Here is a 12,441-nt window from a genome sequence, read left to right on the forward strand (position 1 = left end):
CAGCTTATGATAGAATGGTGGAGGAGACCCAATGGGCCTATTAGCCTACTTTTCACCTAGATTTTTAAATTTAAATTTAGGCAAACAACACAATAACAGGTCCGTGCAGCCCATGAACATGTACCACTCAATTACACCCAATTAACCTACAACCTCTCTACTTTTGAAGGGTTGGTGGAAACTGGAGCATCCATATGAAACCCAGGAAGACACGGGGAGAATGTACAAACTCCTTACAGACAGCACCCAATTTGATCCTGGGTCATGGATGCGATAACAGCATTGCACTAACTGCTACACTGACTGTGCCTCCCAAATCTGTATCTTAGATAAAGATCAATATGCTTTACTGAATAATTCAATGCGACGTTACCACATTGCACAATTTTTTTTATTTCTCTCCTTGCCTAATAATAATTTAAATGATAAGTATTATATACAGTGGAAACTTGGGACTATTTTATGCTGGAGCAAGAGCACTGCAAGACTGCAAGAGCTGCATCACACTCGAGTGGTGAGCATGCTCAGTGAGAGACATTGTAAGAGCCACATTACACTGAGTGGTGAGCCTGCTCGATGCAACGGTGTATTCATACATGACTGGCAGCCTGAGATGAGAGTAAAAGTTTGTGCTGTAAACTAAAAAGCTTCTCTGAGTGTTTATTAAAACCTCCGATGGTACAGCCAAGGACGTAACAATAAATATAAATGGGCCTGATTCTGTATTATTTAACTCTGTAGACCTACAATTTAAAAGGAAAAGAAGATGCATACCTTTTTCAGTTGTTGCAAACACTTACTGGTGCATCTAAATGAGAATCTTCCCTGTTAAAATACATTTGGATAGGCATATAGACAAGAAAGGAGTGGAGGATATGGGCCAAATGCAGTAAAATGGGACTAACCTAGGTAGGCAACTTGATTAGCATGGATGTGTTGGGACAAAAGACCTGTTTCTGGGCTGTATAACTCTATTTTCTATTTATTAAAAACATGATGGACATTCTTTCTGTAGTACAGGGTTCTCAACCTCTTTCTTTCCACTCACATACCACTTTAAGTAATCTCTATGCCATTGATGCTCTGTGATTAGAAAGGGATTGCTTAAATTGGTCTGTGAGTGGGAAGGGAAGGATGAGGATCACTGCTGTAGACCCAATTGTTTCTGAAATATTTTGCTTGAGAAAAATTGTCATTGGCCCATTTCCTTTTGAGTTATGAAACAGTGCACATAATGAGTCAATTAGGTATGATTAAAACAGTGGTTTTCAAACTTTTTCTTTGCACCCACATACCACCTTAAGCAATCCCTGACTAATCACAGAGCACCTATGGCATGGGGAATACTTAAAGTGGCATGTGAATGGAAAGACAAAGATTGAGAACCACTATGCACCAGCTTAAGTATTTCCTGAGAACTGAGGCAAGGTTTGGTAAGGGACAAAATCTACTGCCTGATGTTCAACATTTATTGATTGATTAGACATTAGCAATAAATAAGCTTTCCAATAGAAAGCACAGAAAAAAATTCATGCTGCCTAGACAAAATGTATGATCTGTACTATTATTGTTTAGATGGTTCACACAAACCCAAATAAGTCAAATCTTTGGACTCACAAATATATCTGCCTCTCAAAGTACCACTAATAATCCTGTTGGACAGGAAGCCATCAGGTTCCCTGGATCTGTCTGACTTGCATTTAGTTACCAAGTCTACCACAATACAGTTTCCAAACAAGGCATGTGATTTTCTATTTTAACTTGAAGATAGTCTCACTTCTCTCTATCCCATTTTGTCCACAAATACCACGCATTTTGACAACCAGGAATCCAAGCAGAACTGTTGCTATTCCACTGTATCTATCTTACCAATAGAATATGAAAAACCACTGGAGCAAACAGAGATATTGGCCTGCTGATGTTTGAATTGTTACTCTTACCAGTTGATTTTGGAAGTTCATTGATAATAACTGAGGGACTGGCGGTTGGGGGAGGTGGCCGAGGGACCGGCCGTGGGAGAGGCGGGTGAGGGGCTGGAAGGGGGTGGGCGTGGATACGGCAGGACAATTCGGGTGGGCTTTCAGAAATCCAGAAAAATCTGAAATTCGGAACACACTCCCCCCAAGGGTTCCAGATAAAGGATTGTGTAGTGGGAGGCCTCTCAGCTCCTCAATACTGCTTTGCAACTTACTATGGCTGGTCTAACTGCAATCTCTGCTCCACATTATCAACCACCTAAGGTAATCTTTCACCATATGTTCATCATGTATTCAACTACATCTGTCTTACAAATATACAACAGTTCTTCTTTTCATGTAGAATTTCTATTTATTAAAAACATGATGGACATTCTTTCTGTAGTACAGGGTTCACAACCTTTTTCCTTTCCACTCACATACCACTTTAAGAAATCTCTATGCCATTGATGCTCTGTGATTAGAAAGGGATTGCTTAAATTGGTCTGTGAGTGGGAAGGGAAGGATGAGGATCACTGCTGTAGACCCAATTGTTTCTGAAATATTTTGCTTGAGAAAAATTGTCATTGGCCCATTTCCTTTTGAGTTATAAAACAGTGCACATAATGAGTCAATTAGGTATGATTAAAACAGTGGTTTTCAAACTTTTGAAACATTTGAGGAACTATATACCAAAGATTCACAATCGTCTGAGCGAGAAAAAAATGATTTCATCTTAGTTGGTTGATCTATTTTTTTAAGGAATTCCTAGTTCTAGATTTTCCCAAAATAGGAAATATCCTCTCCACATCCATCCTGTAAAGACTCTTTAGGCTCTTACATGTGTCAATTCATTCCATTTTCACTCTTCTAAACACAAGCAGGTACAAACTTAACCTGTCCAATCTTTCCTTAAGACAGCCCACCATTCCAGGTGTTCCTCTAGTAACCCCTCTCTGCACTGTTTCTAATGCATACATGAAGAACTCTGAAGTTACGAATGTTTACAAATTCGCTGCCAAATTTGAAGAAACAAAAGTAAAAGTTATTTTTAAAACAGAAAATGGTTTGCTGACATTGCCTTGTTAATGGACCTTAATGCAAAGTTGTTTTACTTTCATATCGACATGTAATTGCATTAACTGTATATGGTTTCGATAAGCAATCCTATATTAAAGTTGTGTAAAAAGAGAAAAGAATCTACAATCAGATCCTATAATCTCAAATTCTAATTAATACCACAAGCACTAGCTTCAGATTAATCTAAAAATCTCTGAGACGCACAAGTAATGGTCAGAACTGATAACGATTTTCCGCCGTGTCTAATCAATTGTTCCCCCTGTCAATCAATTTAAGTGTCTGAAGACAAACTTAAAAGCAATGCAGCAGCAATAAAAAAAGAGAAATGTTTGCTAATCTAAGAGATGCAGACAATAAGGATCCCCCCCCCCACCCCCCACCCCAGGCAGCATTTATATCAGCATGTTTGTGCTGCATTTACAAGCATATTTAGTTACTTTTAAATTAATTTATTTTTCATGGTCAGAAGTGACCGGTTACATGATTATGACACACAAAGAATGATTCTTCTATAAATGATGCTTCTAATTTGTAAACATAAATTAATTATTTCTTTGAATTTGTTGGCATTCTACATGAATAGAGACACCATGGAATTTCACGTTCAAGGATTAATACACACATTTCTGCTTTGCAAAATAATTTTTCATAAAAAGAAGAAAGATATTACAATTTAGTAATGTTTCACATTAAGGGTTAGAATGGGTATTTAGTTCAAACATCATTAAAATGTAATTATTGATCTTATTAAATACTTCCTTTCATTTTTTATTCATTTTTCTGCAACCTGTAAATCAGTGGCAAGGCCAGCATTTGTTTGTTGCCCATTCCTAAATCCCCCATGAAAAGATGGTGGTGAGCACGTTGTAAGGTGCTCCACCATGGGTTTGCGTAGGAAGCTGAAGAATTTATAGGTAATATCAGAAATGGAATAATTTTCAAAAGTCAGGATGATGTAGTACTTGGAGAGTAACCTTTTTTTAATGGTATTCCCAGAATGAACTACCCTTCTTATGTGGAAAAGGTTACGTGCTTGCGAGTTGCTGCGATGCTTTGTGCGACGCAAGTGGTCATGGGTAAAAATTGAGACTGGCACTTGGAATCCTGATCAAGGGCTTTGTAAATTAAAACTGAATATCGCTTTGGGTGCAATAATTAAATTACTGGATTAGTAGCCAAGAAGCTATAAATACTCAGCTCAAAGAGAGTTATTGCTTTGAAATGGTTATTCTTTCATAATGGAAGATACTTTACATTTGTTTGTGTCAAAAGTCAGGTGGTAGTCCATAGAGTGACATCTAACTGGAAGTTACAGTTTCATGGGTAGTCCTACAATCAGACTTCAACTGAATAAATTAAGGGAACTGCAGATATTAATCAGTTACAGTGTGCTGCAGCAGATTTAGGAGTGTGTAACCAAGGCTGCACCAAGGCTCACGGGTTAGGAGAATACAGACAATTAGCAGGAATGAGAATTTTGACCAAATTGCTTGCTGCTCTTTTGACCTTCAATAGAACTTGCCCTTAAACTCAATAAAATTGAATGTTAGAAGCAGTCTGCCATAGGCTAATATATGGCCAAGGGAAATTTTTAATTCCTTTTTTCTGTAATTGCCGCAGCTTTGAAATGATATATAACAAAATACCTTACCCTATGCGGTGTACCATAATATCATGTATTTACATTCTAACTTATGTCTGTTTAGACACTGTAATTTGCACCACCATACATGTATATTTAAATATTGGAGCCATTCCAAATTTACTGGTATAATCAACAATTAATGTGGAACAAGGTTGTAAATACAACAGCAAAAATAAAATTGAAAAATTATTAAAAACTGTTCCCATTAAACCACAGCAGCCATGCTGTTGATGTTCTGGGATTTGTTGCAGGTGGACAGTGATAAGACAAAGAATACTTAAGGTGGTGTGTTGATGAAAGAAAGATCGAGAGCCACTGGTCTAGAAAATTGAATATCAACAAATGCTGCTCAAACCCTTGAATTCCTTCAGCAGTTTGTTGTGATTAATATTCTTCATCTAATAACTAGGAACTAAGGACATTAACCATACTAGTGACAGTTATGACAGTTTTATTTACAACTTTTAGAATTTTTCTGAAAGAGAAATTGTGGCATTATTTTCAGAGGTTGGATCTGTTCATTTTTCATACCAAGTCAATTTTGGTTATTCCCCAATGAAGAGAAGCATTATTTTATTTAGCAGTGATCCAGTTTGTGACTGAGAATAATGGCACTGCCATACTGAAGTGATTCAGGAACAATTCAAGGGTGCAGGTGGGAAAAGAAGGTGAAGGAGTGATGCTCCATATGCCTTCACAGGATTGAAAAAAGCTTGAAAAAATTATTTTCTGTATTAAACAATGTTGTATTTTTATGTCTCTATCTTCAGGAATGTTTTCCAGCACACACTCCAGCAGATGTGGAACAGCAACAGCCATAATTTCTTCTTCCCTCCCTCCAAACCATCCATCCCCTGTGCACAATATGCAAGGAAGTCCCCATAACCCTCAGACACAACTACCTTCACTCCCAGTGTTAGAAGAGAGCAACGAAAGGTAAGCATCATTAAATGAAAAAAGCAATTTTTGAGATCCCACTGTTCTGAACACTGTTACTTGGTTTAAGATGGACATGTGTATGCCCAAGTGTGCTAAAAACATGACCTGTCAAAAGATGCATGAACTCTCTGCATATCATTCCTGAAAAGAAGACTATCAAAGATCATTCCTACCTGAAAATCACCTACTCTGTCATCATTCCACATCAATATAGGTCAACAAAATATCTTTCATTCTGACATAGAGATGAACAACATTTCTTCATCAACTAGTGTGCTCCCCAGACAGAGTGGTCCCAGGACTAACTTGAACTAGCTTGCTTTGATAGAGTTCAAATACTGGCAAGTGCTATTCAATCAGTTATCCAACAGGGTGAATTGAATATTCCTTTCCCTTTAACTACCCTGAACAATTACAAATAAACTAGGCTATATGATATCAAATTAACACTTGTGATACTGAGTTTGATGGACCTTTGTCCTTCCTGAACACTCTTGATTGAAAGATTTGAGGCAGGAAACATAGGTTTCCCAGATTAATTTATGTGAACAGCAATGTTACCCTCAGAAGAATGAAGAAATAGAATAGCCTATAATTCTCTGGTCTTTAGGAAATAAAGAAAGGTGATTGGATTGAAACATGGAAGATTATGAAGAGGCTTCACAAGATAGATTCTGAAAGTTGCTTTCCCTTAGCTGAACAATCTGCAACTAGGGAAGCAAGATAAGAAGGTCGTATAATTATAACTGATATCAGTAGAATTTCTTTACCCAAGAAGTCCCAAATCTTTGGAATACTCTGTCCCAGAGATTTATGTGAGCTTATTCATTATATATATTTAAAGCAATATATAAAAACTGCAGTTACCAGACACTATGAATCTAGGGGGATTAAGGGATTGACTGAGAAAGCAAATCTTATGAAGATAGACTTGGTCTGACAAAAGGGATTATCCTGTTGGATAATCGGTTCAATAGCACCACTTATTGCAGAATTAATATCTGGAGTGCACTCAATAGATGGCACAAACTTCAGTTAAGCAGGGATGGAGAGAAAGACCTTCACAGCGTTTGATTGCGTCCCAGTCAAGCAAACTAATGTTGAGCTTTGGAAGAGCTGTTGGAGCTGTGTTCATCCTGGCAAAAGAAGAATGAATGGAAAGGTTTTGCAGCATCAGATTAATGCTGGAAACCTAGCCTCTGACCTGTTCCCATGGTCACAATATTGAGTTGGACTATCTTGTTGAGTTTCTGGTCAATTATGTCTTTCAGGGTGTTGAGATGGAAGGGACTTAATGATTCTTATGGTATTAGAAGTCAAAGAGTAGAGGATTGGACTCCCTCTGAATGAAAATGATTTTGTGGTATAAACTAGACTTGCCATGTATCAATTCCTCCCTAATATTGACTTAATGTTGGGCACATAAGAATGGACTAATACATTTGCTAATAAAATTGTGAATAGAATGTAGAACAGGATGTGTCTACTGGTATTGGTCATTACTTCCCTGAGAAAGAGCTGATTGTTGTCCATTCTATGCCTTTCATAATCTTTTACACCTCTATTTAGTCACCTCTCATCCTCAGGGGTGCAGTGCTGTCAGAGTTCTCCAGAACACCGCTTCAGCACCTCATGGGGCCACTCCAGGCATCCCATGGGGCGGCTCTGGTTTTGGTGAGCTCTGGCTCCTAAAACATTAGCCCTGCACCCCTGCTCATCCTCCATCACTCCAAAGTAAAAAGGGGCCCCAGCTCACAAAGCCTTTCCACACAAGACGTTCTCCAATCTCCTCTGCATTCTCTCAAAAGTTTCCATATTCTTCCTATAATGAGGCAACAAGACCTTCTTTCTGTGAGTAACCTCAATGAATATCAAAATACGGATTAAAAATCAGAAATTGAAACAGAAAGTGCTGTGAATATTCAGCAGATCAGATAGCATCTGTGAAGAACAAAATTAGAAGTGACAGAGCTATTAACCCGAAACATTAACTATGTTTCTCTCTCCACAAATGTTGCCCAATATTCCCAGAATTTTGTGATTATAGTCCACACAGGCATTTGAAACAGCAGCAAATGGTGGCAGCTGGTCAGGCAGGAACTTCATAAATATGCATTTGACTTTATTTTTCAACTTGTAGAACAAGCCTGATTTAATCTTAATCCATAAGAGGGTGTGATTTCTTCATAATATGCTCACAAAACATTTGAATGTACAGATAATCTCTTAAAATGATTGTTTCTCTGACATTCTGATTATGGAGCATATATGTGGTGAAACTAGCTACACAAGGACACCAGATCCTTCCAATTCATATTATTTTGAGAAATTTATCAGGGTGCCTTTGTTTATCTGGGAGATCTTATCAAAAAAATTAGTAGAAATGCAAGTAAAGATCATATCAGATTGAATGCAGAATTAAAATTACTTCTCTGAATTTTAATGAAAGGTCCCTTTGCCACAGTTTCTAATACATTGTCTTTTTTTTTTAATTGGGAGCATTATAATGATGGGCAATGACCTTTCTGCGAGAACCCCAAAATCTCCCGTCTCCCTACATTCCATATCCTGCATCATTATATATTAAATTCCATCCATCATTTAAATTGCTTCCCCAATTCGAATCACACTCACCACAGAAAAAATAAAACCCAAGATTTAGCCCAGTCTGTTATATTCCGGGAGCAATGTTTTGACAATGTTTTATTTGCCTCCTGATACACTGAACTATTAATTCAAATAAAGCAAAATGTGCATTGATTGCCTGAAAGGACATTTTCCTTTTCAGCCCTGCTGAAAATAAACTATATTTTCCTGCATAAACCCAACATTAGGATTTGTAAAGATAATTTAAAAGATGTTTTTATTTTAAATTCTGTTATCATTGATCAGAATCATACAGAGCAAGATACAATTTACTGCCCAGTCTTGATCCATCTAGGCCAGGAGTTTCCAAACTTTTTAGATCATCGACCCCTTCAAGGAATCCTTGATCCCTTCATGGGACACCCAAGGCATGGAATCCTTGGGGTGGTGGCAGCGATGAAGGGGAGGGGGGAAACGGCGCTGGACGAGGGGAGGAGTGGCGGGGTGCTTGACAGGGGTGGCACCGCTGGACAGGGGGTGGTGGCAGCGGTGTTGGACACAGACTTCCTTCTCTGCACCATCAGTCCTTCACTCTCGACATATTAAGAGGCCGAAGCCAAATACAACATGGCAGCCACCAGTTCTCTCTGCACTATTTTCCATTGAAATTCCCCTGCTTTTGACCACAAAAGTTAAATCGACCCCCCCTCCCGCCCACTGGTTATTAATTCCCTTTTGACCCCTAGCATTTATTGACACCTTGGATTGTCCCATCATCCCCAGGGATCGATATTGACCACTTTGGAAACCCCTGATTTAACCTCAAGTGAGCCACTTCAATGGGCAGGCAAAATTTTATGATTTCTTTCATTGATAATAATTGCAACAAATGTTGCTTTCTGATGTCCCCACTGCTCATAGCAGGGCAATTCATTTACAATAACCCTTAGTTGTGTTTAGATTGTTTGGATATATAAAGCATATTGTGTTCCTCAATCTTGTTTTACCTAATGGTCAAGGAAATGACACATTTCCCCAATGTCATTTTTGTGGTCACTTTTTATTTTGAAAGCTGTAAACTACTTGGTCATAATGTTCCAATATTCTGAAAATATGAAACCTTTATCGTTGAATGCAGTCCTCCAAATTTAACACTGCACATGGGAAAGGTATTCATGTCCGAAATAGGAAACATCTTTTATGTAAGGTCAGCTCACATTTCTAATGATGTGCAGTCTGAGTCAAAAACAATCTACTTGTTCATTGGAGCTGTTACAATGAAAACAAAAATATTCATAGCTTACCTTAACCCATTGCCAGCCAAAATGAACATCTGATTGAAAAAAGATTTTAAATGAATAAAAATCTGTCTGTAAAGTTACAACAATCACATAAAATATGATGATAGCTATCGTAAAACCAAGGAATTAACAGCAAAATAGATGGTAACGCTTTAGACTAGAAATTATATCGCGCGAAAACATGCTAAAATGTCATTGCTTCGGGAATCCGTGTTAGTTTGTCCAGGAGCTGATTTCATAAGACATTTGCATACAAAGAATTGTAATACAGACTTATTCATATTCATTATTGCAACAGAGTATAATATCAGGAATTATTTTTGAATTTCAACACCAGCTAAAAGGAATTAGGGTGAATGAACCTCTGAAAGGGAAAGTGTTTACTCTGTTAGACCATTGATAGAAGTATTTGTGCAGCGTGGAAAATTGAGTGAAACTGTGGAAAGACAGAAAAAGCAGTGGACCCATTGCTTCTCAAATGCTAGCCTCATTGTCAAAGAGTGAACTGCAAAAGAAGGTCTGCACACCTGAGGTACCAGGAAAACTTCCAAGATGACAGTCATTGATATTGGGAGGAGATAGCATGGGAGGTACATACTAAAAGTAATGTTCTGAGAAACCAGAATGTGCAGGGTATCCTCACACAAGTGGTTGAGATCAGTGGAAATTGCCTGAAAGGACATTTTCAGCCCATCACATCTACCAACAAATAACATATTACCACTGTCACCATTCCAATAAATCCTACAATGCCCTACCTAACAGCACTCTGTGGGCATTCATCATAAGCTTACCACCAGCTAAAAAAGACAGGTCACCATTATCTTCACTGCCACATGTTACAGTTTTCTCTTCACTGCTACATATTGAAGTCACCTAGACTCCATGCTAAAGGAGTGAAGATTACATCTCCAATTCCTTCAATGCACAGGAACAGGCATAGTGGATGCTTCCATTTGGGTGCATAGACATTCATGAACTGAGCATATATCCTCACTGGCATTATAAAGGGGATGCATGGGTGCAGACTGCACTGGATGACACCATTAGAGGAGATGACACCAAATAACTATAACATTTTTGAGCAGTGTTTCAGCAGAAATGTTTTATTTTTTATAAAACTATAACAGCAAGAACATTTTTCGTAAACCCAGCTTACCTGTATCAATATACAGTGGAACCCCGATTTGATGCGAATTAGGATATAATACAAAGAGTCATTGGACTTGGGCTTTAGGCTGCTGCCAGGAGCGAGTACAGATGCTTAAGACTCGCAGGGACCTGAGGTTGCCGCAAGTAGTGAGGATTTTGGGCTCCCGCGAACAGTGGGGATGTTGGGCTGCTGGGAGCAGCGGGAAACTGAGGCTGCTATGAGCAGTGGGGACATCAGGCTGCTGCAAGCAGCAGGGACCCGGGGCTGCTGCGAGCAGTGGAGACCTGGGGCTGCCATCAGCAGCGGGGATCTGGGGCTGCCATAAGCAGCAGGGAGCTGGGGCTGCCACGAGCAACGAGGACCTTGGGCTGCCGCGAGCAGCAGCGACCTGTGGCTGCCGTGAGGAGCGGGGACCTGGGACTGCCGCAAGCAGCGGGGACAGTCAGGTTACAAAATATTAATTTATGTTTTAATTTCAACTGTATCTACACGATTTATTAAAACCCCAATTTAGCATGACCCTGCTTTTAACACGATGTAATTTTTTGGACCCAAACCATTGGTGTACCTACAAGACTAAAATTTTATGCTAATTTACTTTTTGAACCTTATAATGTGCTCTGGTCAGAGCTGTCATTATTAATTACCCAATTGCAATGATGTTTTGAATCACGTGGTTTCGTCTGCACGCACTACAATACACGCTGCAGTTTCCTTTTACTGCTGATGCTTTTATGGTCGCTACTTTTATCAAATTTTCTGGTGTTTTAGTTACAATATTGTGGTAATTAGTATTTTTGAACTGATATTAATAACATTTTTGAGAATGAAGTAGTAATTAGAGGAAAAGTAGGAGAAAATGTTTTAAAAAGGCTTCTGCTCAGTTACTAATAATGTTAAATTCAACATCATTTTAATATAGTGCTTAAACATTTTTATTTTGAATTTTACTGTTTTCATACCAAATTTTTGCTTTAATCACATGAAACTATGTAAATGTAAATACATATAGGCTGTAATTTAAAGGGGTAATTTTAATTTTGTTAGTAGTTTATCTCACCACTATTGCCATTACATTCAGTGATATACGGGAATTACAATTTACAAGTAACATTTAGTACAAAAACAATATATGTACTAAGGATTCTGTATGGTCTGGTACGGGAGGAGGTTCATGGGGGGGGGCTTGCGGGTGGTGGGTGATAACATGAGTTACAGCACTAGGTGACACCAACCCTAGTGACGCCACTGTGTATCCTTGAAGAGGCCTCGCTGGCAACTTCCTGCTAGGGATGCCTAATTCTTTGGTTCCACTAAAGCAGTGGTTCCCAACCTTTTATTTTCCATTCACATACCACTTTAAGTATTCCCTATGCCATAAGTGTTCTGAGATTAGTAAATGATTGCTTAAGGTGGTATGTGGGTGGAAAGAAAGAGTTTGAAAACCACTGTTTTAATCATTCCAAATTGATTCGTTACGTGCACGGTTTCATAACTCCAAAGAAGATGGGCCAATGACAATTTTTCTCAAGCAAAATTTTTCAGTAATAATTGGGTCTAGAGCAGTGATTCTCAACCTTCCCTTCCTACTCACACACCACCTTAAGCAATCACTTACTAATCACAGAACACTTATGGCATAGGAAATACTTAAAGTGGAATGTGAATGGAAAGTAAAAGGTTGGGAACCACTGCACTAAAGAATCTCTGCGGTTGCTTTGCAGAAAGAACATTACTCCTTCCGTCACTGTTTTCATCAGCATGTCTTGGGCCTATTGACTC

At 38.5% G+C, this 12,441-nt stretch overlaps 1 protein-coding gene across 1 annotated transcript in view; it reads left to right on the plus strand.

Moving 5' to 3' along the window:
* Positions 1-12,441, plus strand: part of LOC138758388 (zinc finger protein GLIS3-like) — a 484,048-nt gene that overhangs the window by 395,059 nt on the left and 76,548 nt on the right. The window contains exon 7 of the mRNA XM_069927224.1: positions 5,451-5,616. Coding sequence (XP_069783325.1) covers positions 5,451-5,616 — 166 coding nt within the window. The remainder of the gene's footprint in view (positions 1-5,450; positions 5,617-12,441) is intronic.

The sequence above is a fragment of the Narcine bancroftii genome, chromosome 1, assembly GCF_036971445.1.
Source record: "Narcine bancroftii isolate sNarBan1 chromosome 1, sNarBan1.hap1, whole genome shotgun sequence".
NCBI classification, from domain to species: domain Eukaryota; kingdom Metazoa; phylum Chordata; class Chondrichthyes; order Torpediniformes; family Narcinidae; genus Narcine; species Narcine bancroftii.